The 19,531-nt window shown below is 35.6% G+C and overlaps 1 protein-coding gene across 4 annotated transcripts in view; it reads left to right on the forward strand.

Moving 5' to 3' along the window:
- The window catches only part of FIGN (fidgetin, microtubule severing factor), a 181,057-nt gene that overhangs the window by 158,208 nt on the left and 3,318 nt on the right, over positions 1–19,531 (forward strand). For 3 of the 4 annotated variants that reach the window (XM_074303258.1, XM_074303261.1, XM_074303259.1), the window contains one exon: positions 14,369–19,531. This exon is cut by the window's right edge and continues 3,318 nt beyond it. In XM_074303258.1, the coding sequence (XP_074159359.1) occupies positions 14,369–16,620 (2,252 nt within the window). In that variant the 3' untranslated portion in view covers positions 16,621–19,531. The other variant, XR_012488282.1, reaches the window with a different exon arrangement.

Genomic DNA, 19,531 nt, shown 5'->3' on the forward strand with positions numbered 1-19,531 from the left:
ACATTGTAGGATTATGAGTAGAATCTTAACCTTCCATCTGTCATCAATCTAGGTTTGCATTGTGCTAAATTTGTTGTGTTAATGGAAAGTGTTAAAATGAGATCTTAGAGTCCATTGGCTTAATTCTGTTCTATTGAATCCTTGACATTAGAAAGAAAAATTCAAATTTTTTTTTTTAAATTAGCATTTGTATCTCTCCTTTCTGATTCATGATGGTGAATTTAGACTGTGGTTTTCAGGTTGTGTTAATCCCATTTATCCCTGTGCTCTTTAATTCACCTGTTATTTACACACTTAAGAAGGTTGATACTGCAGAACAAGGGGAGTGCCCTGTTGTGACACGGAATATACATATTCATTAGCCTTGGCATTCCCTCTGGATATATGTGATATGTCCTGAAGATCTCTATATGACAAAAAGAACAAGGGGTGGGGAAGACTGGGGGATTTGATGGCCTTAATGGATTGAAAGTAACATATGGAGGGGAAAAAAGTAAGAGGCGGCATAAAAAATGAAGGGTCATCAAACAACTTTAAAGGTTAACTGCAAAGGCTTATTTAAACTGATTATAAGGTGTCTCAAATCCCTCATAAGGGTACACTAAACAAATTAACATTTGTCTGAACATGTGAAAATCAGATATTACTTCACCTACTGAGACTTGAATTCAGATTCTCTTGCAAGAGTTGATGACACCTAACAGTGAAAAATAGAATTCCAGGTCCAGATTTCTATAATAGTTTAAGTAGTATATATGCATGCCTATGTATGTATATCTGTCCATGAATATGAGAGTATAGATTTGTCCATTAATTTAGGAAATACTACATAGAACCTTTAGCCTTGACTTTTGTCAGATGTTAGTTTATTCAAGTATACTTGCTTGCAAACATTTGTAACTTTTATGAAAGAGTTATACATTATACTTATAAATTATATAGATTTCAATGTGAATGTAATTACTTGTCATTCACCCACATTGATTTAAGTACTAAAATTCTGACAGATTGAGTGGGTAAAAATATAAGAACCTATCGGCATGAAAAGGCTCGTTTTTATGTATTCTGCAAATTGATGTAGACTTCTAGTTACGCTATTCCTTGTGTGGATGATGATAAACTATTATCGGAAAGGAGGAACCTTAAGTGATGTGCTGTCTGTCATGGCCACATATTGAACATGAGATCAGTGGGCTAAAAGTGATATTTCTTTCATCAGTATAATTGCTTTGCATGAGCACTTAAGCATTCATCCTCATAAATGCAAGCTCTCCTTTTATATATGTCTTGCATATTAAAAATGCTGACCGGTCAGGCCCACGCTTACAGAGTTTCACCTTCAGTAGGTAATAATGGTAAAATAGTCATCTTTACAGTCTAATATACAAATTTATCCACAGTTTGATGAGTGAGTTTTTTTTTGTCATCTGAATAAAATGTACTGCACTATTGGAAAGCTACCCTAGAATGGAGAACAAGTAGCAAAAGGTAGATTTATTCTTTTTTCTAACTAAAAAATGAATTCTAACACACACACACACACACACACACACACTTATATATGAGAGACATTGTGGCATATGGGTCAAAAGCTAGCTTCTGAGTCAGAAAAAAAAAATATTCATATCCTGTTTGTGACACAGTTTGTTTCTGTGACTAAGTCACTCAACCTTTCAATGTCCCCCATTACTCTTGAAGGCTATCTGCTATAGTACACTTGCTGATCTGTATTAATAGAGGGAATTTCTTCCTCTGGAATTCCTTCTACTGATGATGAAATTATGGGACCAGATAAGATAAAGATATAAAGTACTTGACATGAATAGAGTGCTCATGCATATGTAAATGTATATGTATATATTGAATCTATCCAAGCATACAACATCCTTCTTATGTAGTTCTTTAGTTATTATACCTATTTTACTGAAAAAGAAACTGAGGCCCTGAATTGAAGGAATTGCACAAAGTCACACAGCTGGAATCAAAGGGAAGATTTGAATCCAAAACTTCCTTATCCCAAGACTATCTACTGTGCCAATATAAGAAAATATTTAGACAGTCAACTAGGCATCATAGTATATCCTTTAAACTATTCTATTTACTATAAGACTGTATAACTATCAATACGAAAAACATATACTAACAACATTAAAATGTAAGCTGGATGTGGTGACTTTTACTTAAATTCTTGGCAAAAGTCTAGAATGAATTTTTCAAGTGATGGTTATGGAAAGAATCAAAAAACAAACAATGATCACAAAGACTTAATGTGGTGTCATCAATTAAGATGACGAGATTTTTTTAAACCTGGAAGGACCTTAATGAAATAGGACAAATTGGGGGGAGGAGAGGAGAGGGAGAGAGAGCAGAATAAGCTGAATTTAATTTAAAAAAAAAACTATCTATGATCATATGAGGATAAGAGAATGAGAATAGACAGAGAATTTTTGAAATGAGAACCTGAGAAAAAAGTTATATTATTTAATGTATTATGAGTTTTTCCTACTAGGAATGTTCAAGATAAATCTAGACTGCCATTGGTTCCATCTATTGTAGAAGGCATTGTAGTCAATTATGGATTTGACTAAATGGTTTCTAAGGCCCCCTTTCAAAGAAGAGTTTAATATTTGATAATTAATTATTGGGCATGAAATACTAATCTATTGAGCACAAACAATGCTAAGTACATACAATATAACTTGAGGAAGAAGCAAAAACAATTAATAGAATGAGAAATAATTTTATAGAGAAAACAGATCCTGATGACACTTGGCCAGGGGTTTAGTGAATAGAGTACCAGGACTGGAGTTAGTCAGACTCATCTTCCAGAGTTCAAATATGGCCTCAGCTACTTACTAGCTGTGTGACTCTGAACAAGTCACTTAACCCTGTTTGCCTCAGTTTCCTTATCCATACAATGAAGTGGAAAAGGAAATGGCAAGTAACTTCAGTATCTCTTAACAAAAAAATCCCAAATGGGGTCACAAAAAGTTGTACATAACTGAACAACAAAAATGAATTTAAGTTTCTAAGCAAGTTAGGAGTAAAGATTTTCCTAACATGAGGAATACTCAGTGCTAAGGAATGAGATTTGGAACCCTGTGTCTGGGGAACTGCAAGTAGGCTGGTTTGACTAGAACATTATGTCTAACAAAGAAGAAATAAGTTTGGAAAGGAAAGCCAGAGCCAGCTGGTGAATAGTTTTGAATTTCAAGGTGAAGAGTTTGTATTTTATCTTAGAGGGAATAAGAAGCCACTGGAGATTTCTGAGAAAGGCAGTGACATGGTCAGATCTGGACTTGAGGAAGATTATTTTAGCAGCTGTGTGGAGGCTGCATTGGAAAGAGGAAAAGTGGAGGAAATGATTTGGGTTTATAGGGTGGGGGGGGCAATAACCAAAATTTTAATGGTAATTATTTTTCATTTTCTAATTTTTTTTAAGATTTTCATTTCTAAAAATCACTTATCCAGCCACCTCAACTAACCTTAGTTGTGTACTTGCAATTCAGGAAGAAAATGTGGTGAAATATAATGGAAAAAGTAGAAAAAAGAGAGAACATAGAATCAAGCCAGACCTGAGTTTAAATCCTTCCCTGACACTTAATAACTATGTGACTAGGGGCACATAACTTCTGAAGGTTGAAGGCTTCATCTGTATTGCAAATATTATTCTTTTATTTATTTATTTTTTTATTCTTGTACCACATGCTGTTGTGAAGAAAACAATTTGGGAATCTTAAAGTATTCTGAACTGGTTTTACAATGGTATTAATGATATCATATACTAATGATTACACTTATTATTAAAAATCCCTTAAAATATGTATGTATATATGTATAATAATAAGGGAGAGAAAGACTTCTAAAATTTATCGCAAAATTCAGGGAATGCCTCATTAGAAGCCTATTAAATTTATTTAGGTTTATTAAATTATTTAATTATTTATGAGGTGTTTTAAATTTATTAAATTTATTTAGATTCATAGTTAGATGGCTAAAGCATTTACTATGTTCCAGGCACTGTGCTAAGCACTAAAGAAGGAAGGAAATAATATTTATGCATTTACAAATAGTGTCTCATTAAATCCTCACAAAGACCTTGAGAAGTAGGTGTTACAATAGAATAAGTTAAGGCAGAGAAGAGATTAAAGGCTTACCCAGGGTTATGGAGCTAGTATGTGTCTGAGGCTGGATTTGAACTCAGAGCTTCCTGACTCCAGATCCATTGTTCAATCCATAGAAAATACAAATACAAACAAGTAAGACTGACAGTCACCTCCCCAAAGAGCTCCTCCTTCTAGGGAAGACAACATGTAATGGGGAGATAAAAAGGGAAGGAATTGGAGGGGTACTAGTATTAGAGAACAGCATAGAAATGACCTACATGCAAGCAAGTGGTGCAATTCATAGGGTAACAGGTTAAGAGTCAGGAAGATCTGAGTTCAAATGTAGTCTCGCATATTTACTACGTCTGTCACCCTGGACAAGCCATAACCTCTATTTGCCTCGGTTTCCCTTATCTATAAAATGGACATCATTACAGCACCTAGCTCCCAAGATAGTTATGAGGAGGAAATAAGATAACAACTGTAAAGTGCTCAGCATAATGCTTTATACAGTGTTACATAGATGTCAACTGTGAAGATGAGCTGACAAAACTGGCTTAGCAGAACCCAGGTGGTTCTAAGGGTGGAGTCCAAGGTTCAGGAGGGTATTAAGTTATCCAATAGATTGCTTGAGTTCCGGGATTCTGAACTGCAGTAAAATTAAAGACTGGTGTCCACATTAAGTGTGACAGCAATGTGCTAAGGAAACTCTTGGTAGAGGAAAGCTACTAGGGTGCCCACGGTTGGGAAAAGGAAAAGATTAAAGCTTTGGTGCCAGTCAAAATTGAGATCTGCTATATTGCCAATCTGGGCAAGATAGAATGAATCATTCCTTCCATCAAAAAAAAAAAAAAATTAAGACAGACACACACACACATACAAACAAAAACAAGAATGTAGATGAGTGGATAACTGAGATACTTAGTTTACGTTTGTGTGGGAATGTAGATATTGTACAAGTTCTATTGGTGTATCTATTTTTCTGTGGTTAGAGTTTTTGAGTTTTAGTGAGTTGTAACTGCTGAACCTCTAAGAGCTCTTAGCCTAAATGGTTGTTAAAAATATTGCTTCATATAAATGAGGTTGAATGTGTTATGTGAAGGATAGGACTGGGATTGGGGGAGTAATTTACCACAATTGTGTTGTAATTTTCAGTCATAAGATATAAAAGTGCGTTTTAAAAGAAATAATCATTTGACAATATTTTAATTAGATAATTTGGGGTATATTCATTTGAGACCAGATTATGCATTTTTTTTTTTTACTGATCCATACTTACCAATATTTTGCTTCTTATTTTTGGTTTCCAATGGCAAGGTATGCAAATTACCTATAAAATAAGAGATAAAACACTAATTGTTTCTGTTTTAATTATAGAACATATGAATTTTCAACACTTTTTAAAAATTGAGGTAATTTGGACAAAAAGCAATAATTTTACATAAGTGAATTTAGTCCCTGAATTTTAAGTTTGTTTGTTGAAGTATCATCTAGAACTATTTTTATTTTTATTATCTTGGCAGCATCACTACAATAAATTTCTTTAGAAATTGATCGTGGCGTTTTGAAAATACTTGTTATTTTTTCTTAGTTACCTAAATTTTAAGAATATATCTTATTTTTGTTTTTTATTTTCTATTTTCAAAATCAATTATTGTCTACAGAAGGTTTTGTTAGGGATTCAAAACCTTCATGCTTTCTCTTTTTATTAAAACTTTTAATTAAATAGTAATTTGAATTAATGTCTGTGTCTGGGATAACTGGAGCAAAAACTCTTTTTTTTTTTTTTTCTTTTTTTTTTTCTTCCTGTGTGAATAGTAGAAGTAAGTTTTGGTAAAGCAAAAAAAAAAGCAGTGACATGGAAGTATAGGAGACTTAGAGTACAATCCCAAATCTCTAATGAACTGCCTACGTGATCTCAAGACAAATTTACTACTTTTATGGCCTATTTTCTCATTTGTGGGAAAAAAAGGCTTTTGAGAAAAAATCTTTTTCTAAGATTTTTTTCTAGCTCTAAAATTATATGGTCTTAAATCTTTTTTAAAATTCAGACTCAGACTTATAAAATTATGTAGCATAGTGGATAGAGTGTTGGGACTGTAATTAATTAACTGGGACTAAGTTCAACACCAATAGATACTTCCTAGCTTTCTCATCCAGGACAAATAACTTAACTTCTATATACCTTCCTCAACTATAAAATGGAAATAATAATAGTACCTTCTTTCCAGTGTTGTTATAAGTCAAATGAAATAATATTTAGCACAGTGCTGGGCATACAGCATTAATACAATTTGTTTTTTCTCTCATGATTAGAAAACTTTGCACACTATGCTTTAAAAAAAAAAAAAGAAAGAAAAAGAAAGAAAGAAAAGAAAACTTAAATAATGTCTGGTGCTCTGTGAAGGTAGCTTTGAGAAATAGATTCCTTTTTGTCCTTTTGAGTTTCATTTTTTTTAATTAACAGCATTTTTCTCTTCCAACTATCTCCACTTCTCCCAACTTACCACAAAAACCAACTAGAAAAAGCCAGACCCTTGCACTAAATCTGTATAATATGTATTGTTGATAAGAGTTATTAAGTATTTCAAGGTTTTTATTTTATAGTATTCTTGCTATTTTACAAACTGTTCTGATTCTGCCCACTTCATTATGTATCAGTCCATAGACATCTTCCTAGGTTTCTCAGAAACCATCATTTTAGTTATTTCTTATTATACAGCAGTATTCCATTATATTCATATATGTTCATCCATTCCCAATGAATCAGTACCCCCTTAATTTCCAAATTTTGGCCACCACACAAAGAACTGCTATAAGTAAATGAGTGAATGAATATATAAATACACATAGACCTAAACCCAGATACAAAATTTTTATGTGTGTGTGTGTATATATATATATATATATATATATATGGTATGCAAGTGGTATGCATATACTTACACATGGCTCTTTTCTTTATTCTTCGGATCTTTTTGGAATACATATAGGCTCTGGGTCAGAGAGTATGCATAGTTTGGTAATTATGGGAATATAGTTCTGAATAACTTTCTAAAACAGTTATATTAATTCATAGCTCCACTGTTGTGCCTGTTTTCCCACAGCTCTTCCAACATTTACCAATTTATTTTTTTAATTAACTTTAACTTTTTAATAGGCATGACATGGAAGCTGAGAATTGTTTTGATTTGATTGTCTCTAATAGTGATTTGGAGTATTATTTGATATAGCTATCAATAGCTTGGAATTATTCTTCTGTGAATTGTGTTTTAGTCTCTAACCATTTATCATTGAAGGAATGTTTCTTAATCTTACAACTCTGAAACAATTTGGAAATACTTGCTGCAAATGTTATTTCTGCTCAGTTAGCTTTTTCCTTTCTGATGTTATATTCCTTTTTTAAAAATTTCTACTCCTATTCCCAATGCCTTGCAATTAGCAAATGCACAGTCAATAAGTATTTATAGAACCATTCATGGTAGAACAGTGGGGATTTGGAGAGATCATTTATTATAATATCCTCATTTTACTGATGAGGAAACTAAGAATCAGAAGCATTTAATGATTTGCTTAAGGTGAAATAGATAAGTGGCTGAGCTGGAATTCAAACTCGGGTCCTGTGACTGAATTCAGCTTTCCCTCTTCTGTAACTGTGCTGAATAACATGTTCACTTATAATTTACATATCTTGGTGTCCTGGAAATGAGATAATTCAATCATATAAATATCAAGTAGTACTGTCTATGTACAAGTCACTCTCTGTATACAAAGCCTAAAACAGATAGCCTCAACCCTCATAGAGCTTAATTTCTAATGGAAAGGAAGAGGTGGAGAGGAGAAGGGATTATGATATGTGCACAGAGAAATATATTATCTTGTAAGGATAGTTAACGTTTAGATAATTCTTACTATGTACCAAGCACTGTGCTAAGCACTTTACAATTTTTGGTTTTATTGGTTCTCACAACAACTCTGGAGGTAGGTGCATTTTACACTTGTGGAAACTGAGGCAAGCAAGTACTTTGTCCAGGGTAACACAGATAATAAATGTGTTTAGCCAGATTTGAGCAGCGAATAAAATGCCAGACTTAAGAGTCAGGAAGAATCATTCATCTTTCTAAATTCAAATTTGACCTGAGTCATTCACTAGCTTGGTGACTCTGGGCAGGTCACTTAGCCCTGTTTGCTTTAGTTTCCTCATTTGAAAATGAGCAGAAAAAAGAAATGGTAAATCCATCCTGTATCTTGACCAAGAAAATCTCAAATGCAGTCAGGATGGGTCAGACATGACCAAAAAAAACACTAAATGACAATTTCTTGACTCCAGGCCCAGTGCTTGATGGAAGAAAAACTGCAGAAAGGGCTTTATGACTATCGAGGAGAGAGAGAATGTTTTAACTGAGCCTTGAGAAGAAAAGATTACTTAAAGAAAGATGAAAAGCAAATATATTTCAGGGTAGGAGCTGGCATGTTTTGGATACCTCTCCCATTTTTGTTATTTTGCTTTTAAATCCAAACCAGGTGATGGAAAAGACATCATAAGGATATGTATTGATAAGAGGGTTCCAGATGAAATATGTCAGAGGTTCTATTTCTCCTCTTGGTAATCTGAATAATGTTATTCTAGACCTTTGTTTATGTCATCTGACTCTGACTTAACTTTCATTTGCCATTGATGAGGAGAATCTAGAATAAAGGCTGCTCAGAGTCTTTGAAAATTGTATTTGATTGTAGTCCAGCTTGAAAATTGGTGATTAGGAAGACCAAAACCACAGTTTTCAGGAGTAGGATGTTCATGGAACTCTTCTGAAGTATTTTTGCAACATAAACTTATCAGTTGTAACTAATAAATTTTCTAGTCTGTTTTTGAAAGTTTTAGTGTTTCTCTTAATTTGCTCTTCTATATTTTGCCTAGAAAATGATGAATTTGTTGTATACAGTGGAGGGAGTTTTACTGTATTATAATTCTTATGTTTTACTTGTCCTGATAGTTATAGCTTCCAGGCATATGCCTTCCTAAATATTGCAATAAAATAGTTTCATATTAAAGATATGATGATGATGATGATGATGATGATGATGATAATAATAATAATAATAATAATAATAATAATAATAATAATAATAATAATAAAAGTGTTTGGAGGTAAAATAACTCAAAGAAATGTAGTAATAGGCGTGGTGTTTTTCTGCATTTTGTTGTGTACTTATGTATGTGCTGCTTGCTGATCTGTTGCATACCTGTGCCTGCAGCTTTTTGCCTCCAGGTCCCTGCCCCTAGGAAGTCTCTGTAAGGTTGTACAAATCAAGGCAGTTTCCCTAGCAGCCAAAATTAACCTACGGCAACCTTCTTGGAACAAGTAGCTTTTTAGGACTACAAAAGTATCTGGAGGAGCCTTAGGTGACAAAGAGGGCTATTTTAAGGAATATGTTCTATGAACAGATCACTGACTACTAGGAAACTGCTAGCTTTTAATTTTAAGTTCCTTTTGATTCAGAAAATTGGTTCAAAACTTCCATTTTTTCCCCCAATGTTATTTCCTTTCTCTTCATCCATAATTTATTTATAAAATTGAAGGTATGGAAATACTTTCAGACTATAACACATTTCTGATTTTTTGTTTGTTCGTTTCAAACAATTTCAACGTTTAGAGAATTTGAAAGAAAGGAATAATGAGTAAATATTTTAGAAATGGAAAAAAAATAATAAACTGCTCAGTGATGACTACTTAAAAATGTTTGAAAAGAGCCAACCTCTCAGTATTATTGAAAAGTATGTAGTATTATATTATATCAATATCAAAACAATATCAGACAAGAATAGATCACTCAAGCTTTCTAGTATGGTATCTGTCTTTTGCATGTAACACTTATGTTAAATTATCTTAAAAGCAAGTTTCTCTTGCATACCATTCTATGTATAAATACTAAACACTTTACATTATAAAATTTGTCATTTATCCTGTTTGACAATCCTTTTTATAATGTTTGTGAGAGATTTTCCAATTAGTTTTTTTTTTTTTTTTTTGCTTTGTTTTCTAAATGTTCATTGTAACTAAAAAAAATAATTTCCTAACACCTGTGGGAGTACTTTTTCTTTCCATCCTACTTCTATTACTGATAAAATAATATTATTTCTAAGGTTTTGCACATATAATTTCTAGAATAAAATACAGTAAGGACTTGTGAAGCTCTACTATATATTTATATTATTTAAATATATCATATATGTATATGAAGAAAAATTAGACAGACTTCACAGCTACCAATTCAAATGGAGCACATTGTTGTTATTTTTATTGTTGTTCAGAGACCATGTGTGGTTTTGCATTTGTTCCCACTTGATATCTGAGATATCACTAACAATAAGCAGAATAAAAAAACAAGTTTGGTGCTACTTCAAATTAATGTCAAAATGCAAAGAATTGATGAAAAGGCTCTTTATGCCCTTAAGGCCCAGGCAGTCTTATGGATAGCTTCTTTAGCCCATACTAATATGAAGAACTCACATATGGTTAACTGTTAACTTATGCTTCCAAATAACACTAATCATTACAAAGTACCGGAATAAATGCTTATATTAAGGGGGCCTGTTTCCTTAATGTTTATATAATCAAAGTTCAGAACTGCCATTTGAAAGCACTGTGAGGCTATTGGTATTTAATATGCATCAATAAATAAACTTTCAATTATCTTTGTGAATACAACCAAAGATAGCATGACAATCAGAAAGCAATGATCTATCTAGTAATTGTTCTAAATAAATAATTTTGCTGGATATGCTCTTTGCTTAATTGCAGGTGAAGCTGAAATCTTATGAAATTTAAATAGCTTTCCTGCTTCAAGGTAAACTAAGCAGAAATTTAGAATCTCTCACCTTGAAAAAGATTTTTCTTATCCAGTGAAAAGATGGCCAACTTGTTTTATTTCCAATTACACCCCTCTCTTTTTATGGCAATTGACTCTATGTTACATCATGGGAAAAATAGAATTCTCTTTAAAGAAAAGATTGCTTTAAACTTAGAACCAGAGCTTGTAACACTATATTTAATGCCATATCTACCTTGGTTTAAAATAGTTTGTCCTGAACTAATAATCACTTAATAGATTTATAAAAGAAAAATGGTTACTGTAAAATTTAAATTTATCCAATATGTTTGTTAATTAATATGCTAGTGCTAGCATAGTTCAACTACATTTAATAGCAGAGGCCATGTCCATTCTAATTTCTTTGTTGTAACTTCCTTTGTTAGATTCTTTTCTGAGACCATTTGCATGACACTTATTCATGTATACCTACCCAAGAATCTACTTAATCACATTCTTATATATGGAATATCTAAATACTTATTTGTCTAACTCTGTATTTGAGTAATCCTTGAAGAGAAAAATCTCAGGACATTAATACCATAGATATAATTTTTAGGACTAATGAATTTGTATGTCTTTTAGGCAGTTCTACATTACAGATACATTAGTATTCTCTCCTTTTTATAAGGCTGGAGTAAATCCCATGGCACCAGAAGAATTTAGATACTGATTACTTGCGATTGGTTCCTGGTGATTTGCTCTTAATAATTTCTAGTTGAATTTAATGAATGTATGATTCCTGAAATGTTGCTTCATTAAAACTGCATCTTTCCTCTTCAAGTGTGATTTCAGCCATTTCATCCTTTTTTCTTTTTCTTTTTTTTTTTTTTTTTTTTTTTTTTTTTTTGTGATATATTTTCTTTTCTGAAAAAGTATGGAATGAGACATCAGGAACAATTAAGGATGTGGTTTTAGTTCTCCTGTATGCATTTTTCAAGAACTCACATCCAGATAGTATTTCTGAATAAAATGATACCTGCTGATCCTTAGAAATAGCATTGTTATTTTTTAAAATATCACTCCTCCAGTTGACCTGAATATTTGACAAATGGAGATAGGGAAAGGGAAATAGACTTTTTAAAAGGGGAAAAACCCTAGAGAAATAAAAGAAACTAGGAAGAGCTTTGTGACAAGCCAGTGTGAAACAGGAGCTTCATTCAGTATTGTACTAATAAAATATAAGGCTCGATTAAGTTGTACTTTGCAGCTTTCAGGCTTAATTTAACTGAGACGGTGATTTGCAAATGAATATCTGCATGAATCCTTTTAAAAAAAAATCCAAATGCAAATGAGTACAACTGCAATAAAATATATTTGCAAATGAATCCTGTTGCTTTATTCATTTATTGTGTAATTACTGCAATCCTTCCCACCTTGTTTTCAGTATTTCTTAATCATTAAGTCGGAAGCATGACAGCAGTGCCAGCCCTGGCATGATTCTCTTTGACTAAAACCTTGTAAATTAACACAATTAGCACAGCATCATCCTGCTAATTAACTTCCAGTGTCTGGTGCAGCGGTTTTGCAAACAAGGAAGAGGGAGTCAGAAGGGAATCAACACGCCATTCTGTTACCAAACTGTGTGCTATGTTAGGTTTAGCTTAGGGAGGCTAAGCTGGCCATGTCAGATGCCAGAGTCAGGCAATGAGGAGCTAAAGGGGCTGGGGGAGGAGAAAAGAAAGGGGTAGGAGCTGTCAAAATAGACTGGAATAATTCAGAAGGGAGCTCGTGCCACAGATGCTTCATTTAGACTAGGCCTCCCCCTTATCAAGGAATCTGTGCTGGAGGGCACTATACAGTTTGCAAGAACCATTTTTGGTCATACAAGAGAGAAGAAAGTCTGTTTAATATAGCTGTACCCAAATATGCAACAATCCTGTCATGCATGCATGCATTATAGTGGAAAGAAACTGCAAGGAAGATAGGTGTTTTGCCCCACTCCCGTCCCCCTCAGTTCTGCCACTAAATAGCAGTGTGACCTTTGGCAAGTCACTAATTCTAGGTCTCAATTTCCTCATCTATAAAATGAAGGAGTTGGATTAAGTGATCTCTAGGGAAAGTTCCAGCTTTAAAATTTGATGATTCTATAATTCTTTTAAGAACTATGAGTTCTCTTAAGTGGGAAAAAAAAATGCTATGAGGAAAAAAAAATGCTATTTAGTCTGATCACAAAGAGTCCTATTCACCAATTAGTCTAGCAAATGAAAGATTGTTAACCACATCATCTTGTCACCTAGTTATCCTCTAATAACTAATGTCATACACTGTTTCTTATGGAACTTTGAAGGGTGAGATTGCTTCACATTCTCCATTTGTCCTTCCTTTCCCTTCTCCCTTCCCCCTTCCTCTTTTCTTTCCCTTCCTTTCTCTTTCTCTCTCTCTTTTTACCTCTCTTCTTCTCTCTCTTTTACTCCTCCATACACCTTTTCTAAGTACCCTGAAGGCTCTAAACTAAAAGAGGAAAAATAATAATAAAAGAGAGGGAGAGAGGGAGAGAGAGAGAGACCGCAAGAAGACAAACAGACAAGTGATGCTTGTTTTTTTTTTCCAGAGACTCAACAACAGAACTGAAAAGCAGAAAGGAGCCAGTTGTAATTCATACCGAGTTGTAGGCTTTGTGTGATGAAAGCGATGGAGCGCTGCCTGGGAGATTGCTTTGCTGCACTCCACGAAGCAGATTTGAAACTGTCGTGGACCACTTTAGATGAGAGTTGGATTATGGAATGACCTGCTCTGTCTGTGTCATATTGTTCTGCGCAGGGTGCATTATACTGTGCTAACTAGGTGTTCAGTACCAAATAAGAGAGGTATCCTAGATGTGATCTGTCAGCTGTGTCTCATATTTTTATATTGGTTAAAATATAAAACAGAAACTGTGATATGAAAAGACAGAGCAGTTAGGTATCTTACATGTTAATAGCACTCACATTCTAGGTATTTTAAATCTGTGCATATTTTATTTTTAAACTCATCATGAATGTGTTTTAATTTGACAAGAAAAGCAATGTGTGTGTACGTATGTGTGTGTACGCATGTATATAATGCAACTCACTTTTTTTCTTTTTTGTGAAAAAAAAAACATTCTTTATGTGAACACATTTCAGGTTCTTTCTAGGGTGTATGTAATATATCATTTGAAGCTATCGGTGTTTATTTTTAAGCTGAATTTAATTTTAATTTACTTTAAATCATACAGATAATACAGGTAACATATAACTGCTAAATCTTTTGGAAGGTCAAAATCTCAATATGAAATTATTCTTGACTATATAGGATGAGAAGTTAATTTTGGGTTTTGCTTTTAAATATTGCATCTGCAGAATACTCTTAAAAAGTCTAAAGAATATCTACACATACCATTAACTTTATTTTTTCTCCAACAACCATAGGCTTGAAGATGCAGTGGACGCCGGAGCATGCCCAGTGGCCAGAACAGCACTTTGACATCACCTCGACCACTCGGTCTCCTGCCCACAAAGTTGAAGCCTACCGTGGTCATCTGCAGCGCACCTATCAATACGCCTGGGCCAATGATGACATATCTGCTTTGACTGCCTCCAATTTGTTAAAAAAGTATGCAGAGAAGTATTCTGGAATTCTTGAAGGCCCAGCTGAACGGCCTGTCCTCAGCAACTACACAGATGCACCTTCAGGGTTGGTGAATGGTCGGAAGAATGAAAGTGAACCTTGGCAGCCTTCATTGAATTCAGAAAGTGTGTATCCCATGAACTGTGTTCCAGATGTTATCACCGCCAGCAAAGCTGGTGTAAGTACAGCTCTCCCTCCTGCAGATGTCTCTGCCAGTATAGGGAGTTCTCCTGGGGTGGCCAGCAACCTGACAGAACCTAGTTACTCTAGTAGTACCTGTGGAAGTCACACGGTACCGAGTCTCCATTCAGGGCTACCATCTCAGGAATATGCCACAGGATACAACGGATCATATTTGCATTCTACATACAGCAGCCAGCCAGCACCTGCACTTCCTTCCCCTCATCCATCCCCTTTGCATAGCTCCGGCCTCTTACAGCCACCGCCACCTCCTCCTCCACCACCAGCCCTGGTCCCAGGCTACAATGGGACCTCGAACCTCTCCAGTTATAGCTACCCCTCTGCTAGCTATCCTCCTCAAACCTCGGTGGGACCTGGGTACAGCCCAGGTGGTGCACCTCCTCCTTCAGCATACCTGCCTTCAGGAATTCCTGCTCCTACTCCGCTGCCCCCTACTACTGTACCTGGCTACACCTACCAGAGTCATGGTTTGACACCTATTGCCCCCTCAGCTCTGACAAACAGTTCAGCAAGTTCTCTCAAACGGAAAGCCTTCTACATGGCAGGGCAAGGAGAAATGGACTCCAGTTATGGAAATTACAGCTATGGCCAACAGAGATCTACACAGAGTCCTATGTACAGAATGCCCGACAACAGCATTTCAAACACAAACAGGGGGAATGGCTTTGACAGAAGTGCTGAAACATCATCCTTAGCATTTAAGCCAACAAAGCAGCTAATGTCCTCTGAACAGCAAAGGAAATTCAGCAGCCAGTCCAGCAGGGCTTTGACACCCCCTTCGTACAGTACTGCTAAAAATTCCTTGGGATCCAGAACCAGTGAATCCTTTGGGAAGTACACATCCCCCGTAATGAATGAGCATGGGGACGAGCACAGACAGCTCCTCCCTCACCCAATGCAAGGCCCGGGACTCCGTGCAGCTACCTCATCCAACCACTCTGTGGACGAGCAACTGAAGAATACTGACACACACCTCATTGACCTTGTAACCAATGAGATTATCAACCAAGGACCTCCAGTGGACTGGAATGACATCGCCGGCCTCGACCTGGTAAAGGCTGTCATTAAAGAGGAGGTTTTATGGCCCGTGTTGAGGTCAGATGCTTTCAATGGACTGACTGCCCTACCTCGGAGCATCCTTTTATTTGGGCCTCGGGGAACAGGCAAAACATTATTAGGTAGATGCATAGCTAGTCAGCTGGGGGCTACGTTTTTCAAAATTGCTGGCTCCAGTCTAGTCACCAAGTGGTTAGGGGAAGGAGAGAAAATCGTCCATGCTTCCTTTCTCGTGGCCAGGTGTCGTCAGCCCTCCGTGATTTTTGTTAGTGACATTGACATGCTTCTCTCTTCTCAAGTGAGTGAAGAACACAGTCCGGTCAATAGAATGAGAACCGAGTTCCTTATGCAGCTGGACACTGTACTAACTTCTGCTGAGGACCAAATAGTAGTAATTTGCGCCACCAGTAAACCAGAAGAAATAGATGAATCCCTTCGGAGGTACTTCATAAAACGACTTTTAATCCCGCTTCCTGACAGCACAGGGAGGCACCAGATAATAGGACAACTGCTCTCACAGCACAATTACTGTCTCAATGACAAGGAGTTTGCACTGCTTGTCCAGCGCACAGAAGGCTTCTCTGGACTAGATGTGGCTCATTTGTGTCAGGAAGCAGCAGTGGGCCCACTCCATGCCATGCCAGCGACAGACCTTTCAGCCATTATGCCCAGCCAATTGAGGCCAGTTACATATCAAGACTTTGAAAATGCTTTCTGCAAGATTCAGCCTAGCATATCTCAAAAAGAGCTTGATACTTATGTTGAATGGAACAAAATGTTCGGTTGCAGTCAGTGATAATTTTTCTTTTTCTTTTCTTTTTTTTTTTAAATGTAATGAATGTTGGCACACACACACACAAAACCTGCTACATAGGGTAGAGAACCCCTTTTCAGTAATATTCAAATTGCGAAGGGTTACTGGGGGAGATGACAATGATGTTGCATCTTTAGAGTCAGGGTAGACTTGGAGGAAAAGTGCATCAAACAAGAGCTGCTGATCTGAAAAGCCCCAGATGACAGGAAGCGTGTGTTGATGCTCAGTTCTGTTCAAGCCAGACACCACTCGCCAAGGAGCAAGGTGCAAGTGGGTTGATTTCAGAAGGACATGAACCCCGTGTGTTGATTCCATTCTGCTGTTCTTGAGATTTAGTTGCTGTCAAGTGCCTGGAGTGGTGCTTTTTTTTTGTTTGCCTCACAATTACATTGGTGGCATGTGCTAATATAAAGAGCTTTAACTTCAAACATTGGACTAAAGAGATGAACGGTTGTGTTGCGACAGAGAACCAGATTTTTGCCATTCTAAGAGCAACAGTATTCCTCAATCCTGTCTGTTCTGCAGTATTAAGCTAAGAACAGGTAAAAACAGGGTAACGGTAATCTGGACCTTAATTTCTGCAGTTCATTTCTTTTAATGTTCTGTCTGCAAAAACTCAGGAAAGTGATTGTGATTTGTACAGTACCTCAAAGGAATGTGTTGAAAGCACTATGTACTGCTGAGAGTTATAGGCTAGGCTTCAATGTTACTTTATATTAAATATGTATGTTTACCTCAACAATTGGAAAATGGAAAGGAAAATTATTTTGAATGTATCCAGGAAAATACTGAAGTGTGATATGACTGAATCTTCGCAGTTTAAAGTAGAAAATAGAAGGTTTTTTTTTTTTCAAAAAAAAAAAAAAAAAAAGGTTCTTTTACCAATCTGGGAATTAAACCAGAGCAAAATAATTCTCTTTATGTCAGTACACTATACGAGTTCTTAGTACATTGCTCCTTGATAATTAAGTGATATGGTTCTTAAAAGATAACACTGGTGAAGGAAAGCCACTTACTCCGTTTATGTTAGCATCTGGAAACAATCAACCACGAGATCTGTTAGGACTTTAAGAGGCATATTACCTAAAAACTATGACTGCCTTTTACTGCATAAGTGGTGGTCGTGGTAGTTTTGAAGTTATTTGTTAAAACTGTTGGGAATGGCGATATTCTAGATCACGGATATAGCTTATGGGATTGCAGTGCTGCTTGTAGAATGCAGTCAATAGCAGCCAAAAACAAACACCTTTCCCCAATCCCCCACAAACAAATGCAGACAAAATGACCCCATACAAATCCTCAAACTTATGAGGATTTACCCCTATACACACACACACACACACACACACACACACACATACACACACTTTGGCTCCATTTTTTGTCAATATATTTTCCATTACACTTTTAAAATCTCTCCTGGCTGGAGTGTTCCTGCCATTATTTCTACCTCAGTTTTGTTACATTTCTCTTTGAAGATAAGTAGAAAATTATGCCTGGACATGTGCATGTGTGCAAATACTCATATAACTTGCCAAACAAATTAATTTCTATTTCCTCCTGCGCTTTTTTCCCCATAAGCCAAGTTTCCAGAAAATCCATTTCCGCTCTTACATCCACCACAACTACACTCTCCATAGAGTTTTTCCTCATGGTTGGCACATGTGGCATTTTGCTCAGTTCTTCACTCCTTCCCTCTAGCCCACAATGGCATTCTCTTTATCCTTTAATAGTTTATGTGCAGCAGCAGCTGCTTATTGACTGCTGACTGATGCTGGGCAATGCCTCTGAAAAGGAGCAGTGTAGGCTATAACTTTTCCAAACCCACTGCCACTACATGAGCAGAAAAGCTTGGCTTTTTGAATGTAATTTGGGGGGTTATTTTAAAGAGACAGTAACAAAACTGTTGCAAAGCACTGGCATTTGATGTTTTTATTAAGTAATGTACCTTCAAAAATAAATAAATAAATGCACTAAAGAGCCCCAAGAAGATAAATATCTGTTATTAGATTTTTTTTTTTTTTTTTGTCATTTCAAAATTTATGTAAAGATCCCATTTGGAATGTTAAATTCTCTGAAACATTTTTTAGAAAGCTAATGAGGGATTTCATGAGATTTCTGGAATTTTAAGATGCTTGATTGTTGCTTTCCTTTTTCTTTTCTCATATTACTAAAAACAGAGCAAATGAACCAAAATTTAATTTAGTATGACATTTTGTTGATTAAAACTGTGTTTAAACATGAAAATTCCATATTTAAAACAGTGCCTTTCATTAAGGGTAGAGAAAATACCATTTAAATAGATCATCTGCTTTTCTGCAAGTGACTCAACTATACAATCGTGTTCTGGCTCCACACTGCGCTTCCCTCATAGGAGGGAAATTCCAACATCCCCATTAGCTTGTAGGTTCATATTGATCTCGCTGACAAGTTTACTATTGCAGAGTGCTGACCTATTTTCTGTCTTTTAGACATTGCGTTTCATTTCTGTCATCACGCTGTGCTCACTTGAAAGGTTCTGCCAAGTTTTGACAAACCTCCTCTGATTTAAACCACTTTGGAAAAATCTGTAATACTGACCCCTTTTGTGACTAGTAAGAGTTAATGCCAAATATGGGACTGAACTATGGTATTTTTTGCTTTTGTTCAAAAAACTGAAATGAAGTTATGAGCAGGCATTTGGGCTTCAAGCTTTAAATTTCTCCCTTAGAATCTGAATCTGAGATATTATTGATTAAAATCTATCTCTTTTGGCAAAAGCTGAAATAATTTGTAAGTTCCAGCTAGCCTCAGAATTCCAGGGTTTGAACTCTTAGGAAATTAGATATGCTTTAGAAATAAAGATTTTGGGGAAGGGCATGTTGTGCAAAACAGCTGACCTGTGTGTGAGCTG

Source organism: Sminthopsis crassicaudata, chromosome 3 (genome assembly GCF_048593235.1).
Source record: "Sminthopsis crassicaudata isolate SCR6 chromosome 3, ASM4859323v1, whole genome shotgun sequence".
Lineage (NCBI taxonomy): Eukaryota > Metazoa > Chordata > Mammalia > Dasyuromorphia > Dasyuridae > Sminthopsis > Sminthopsis crassicaudata.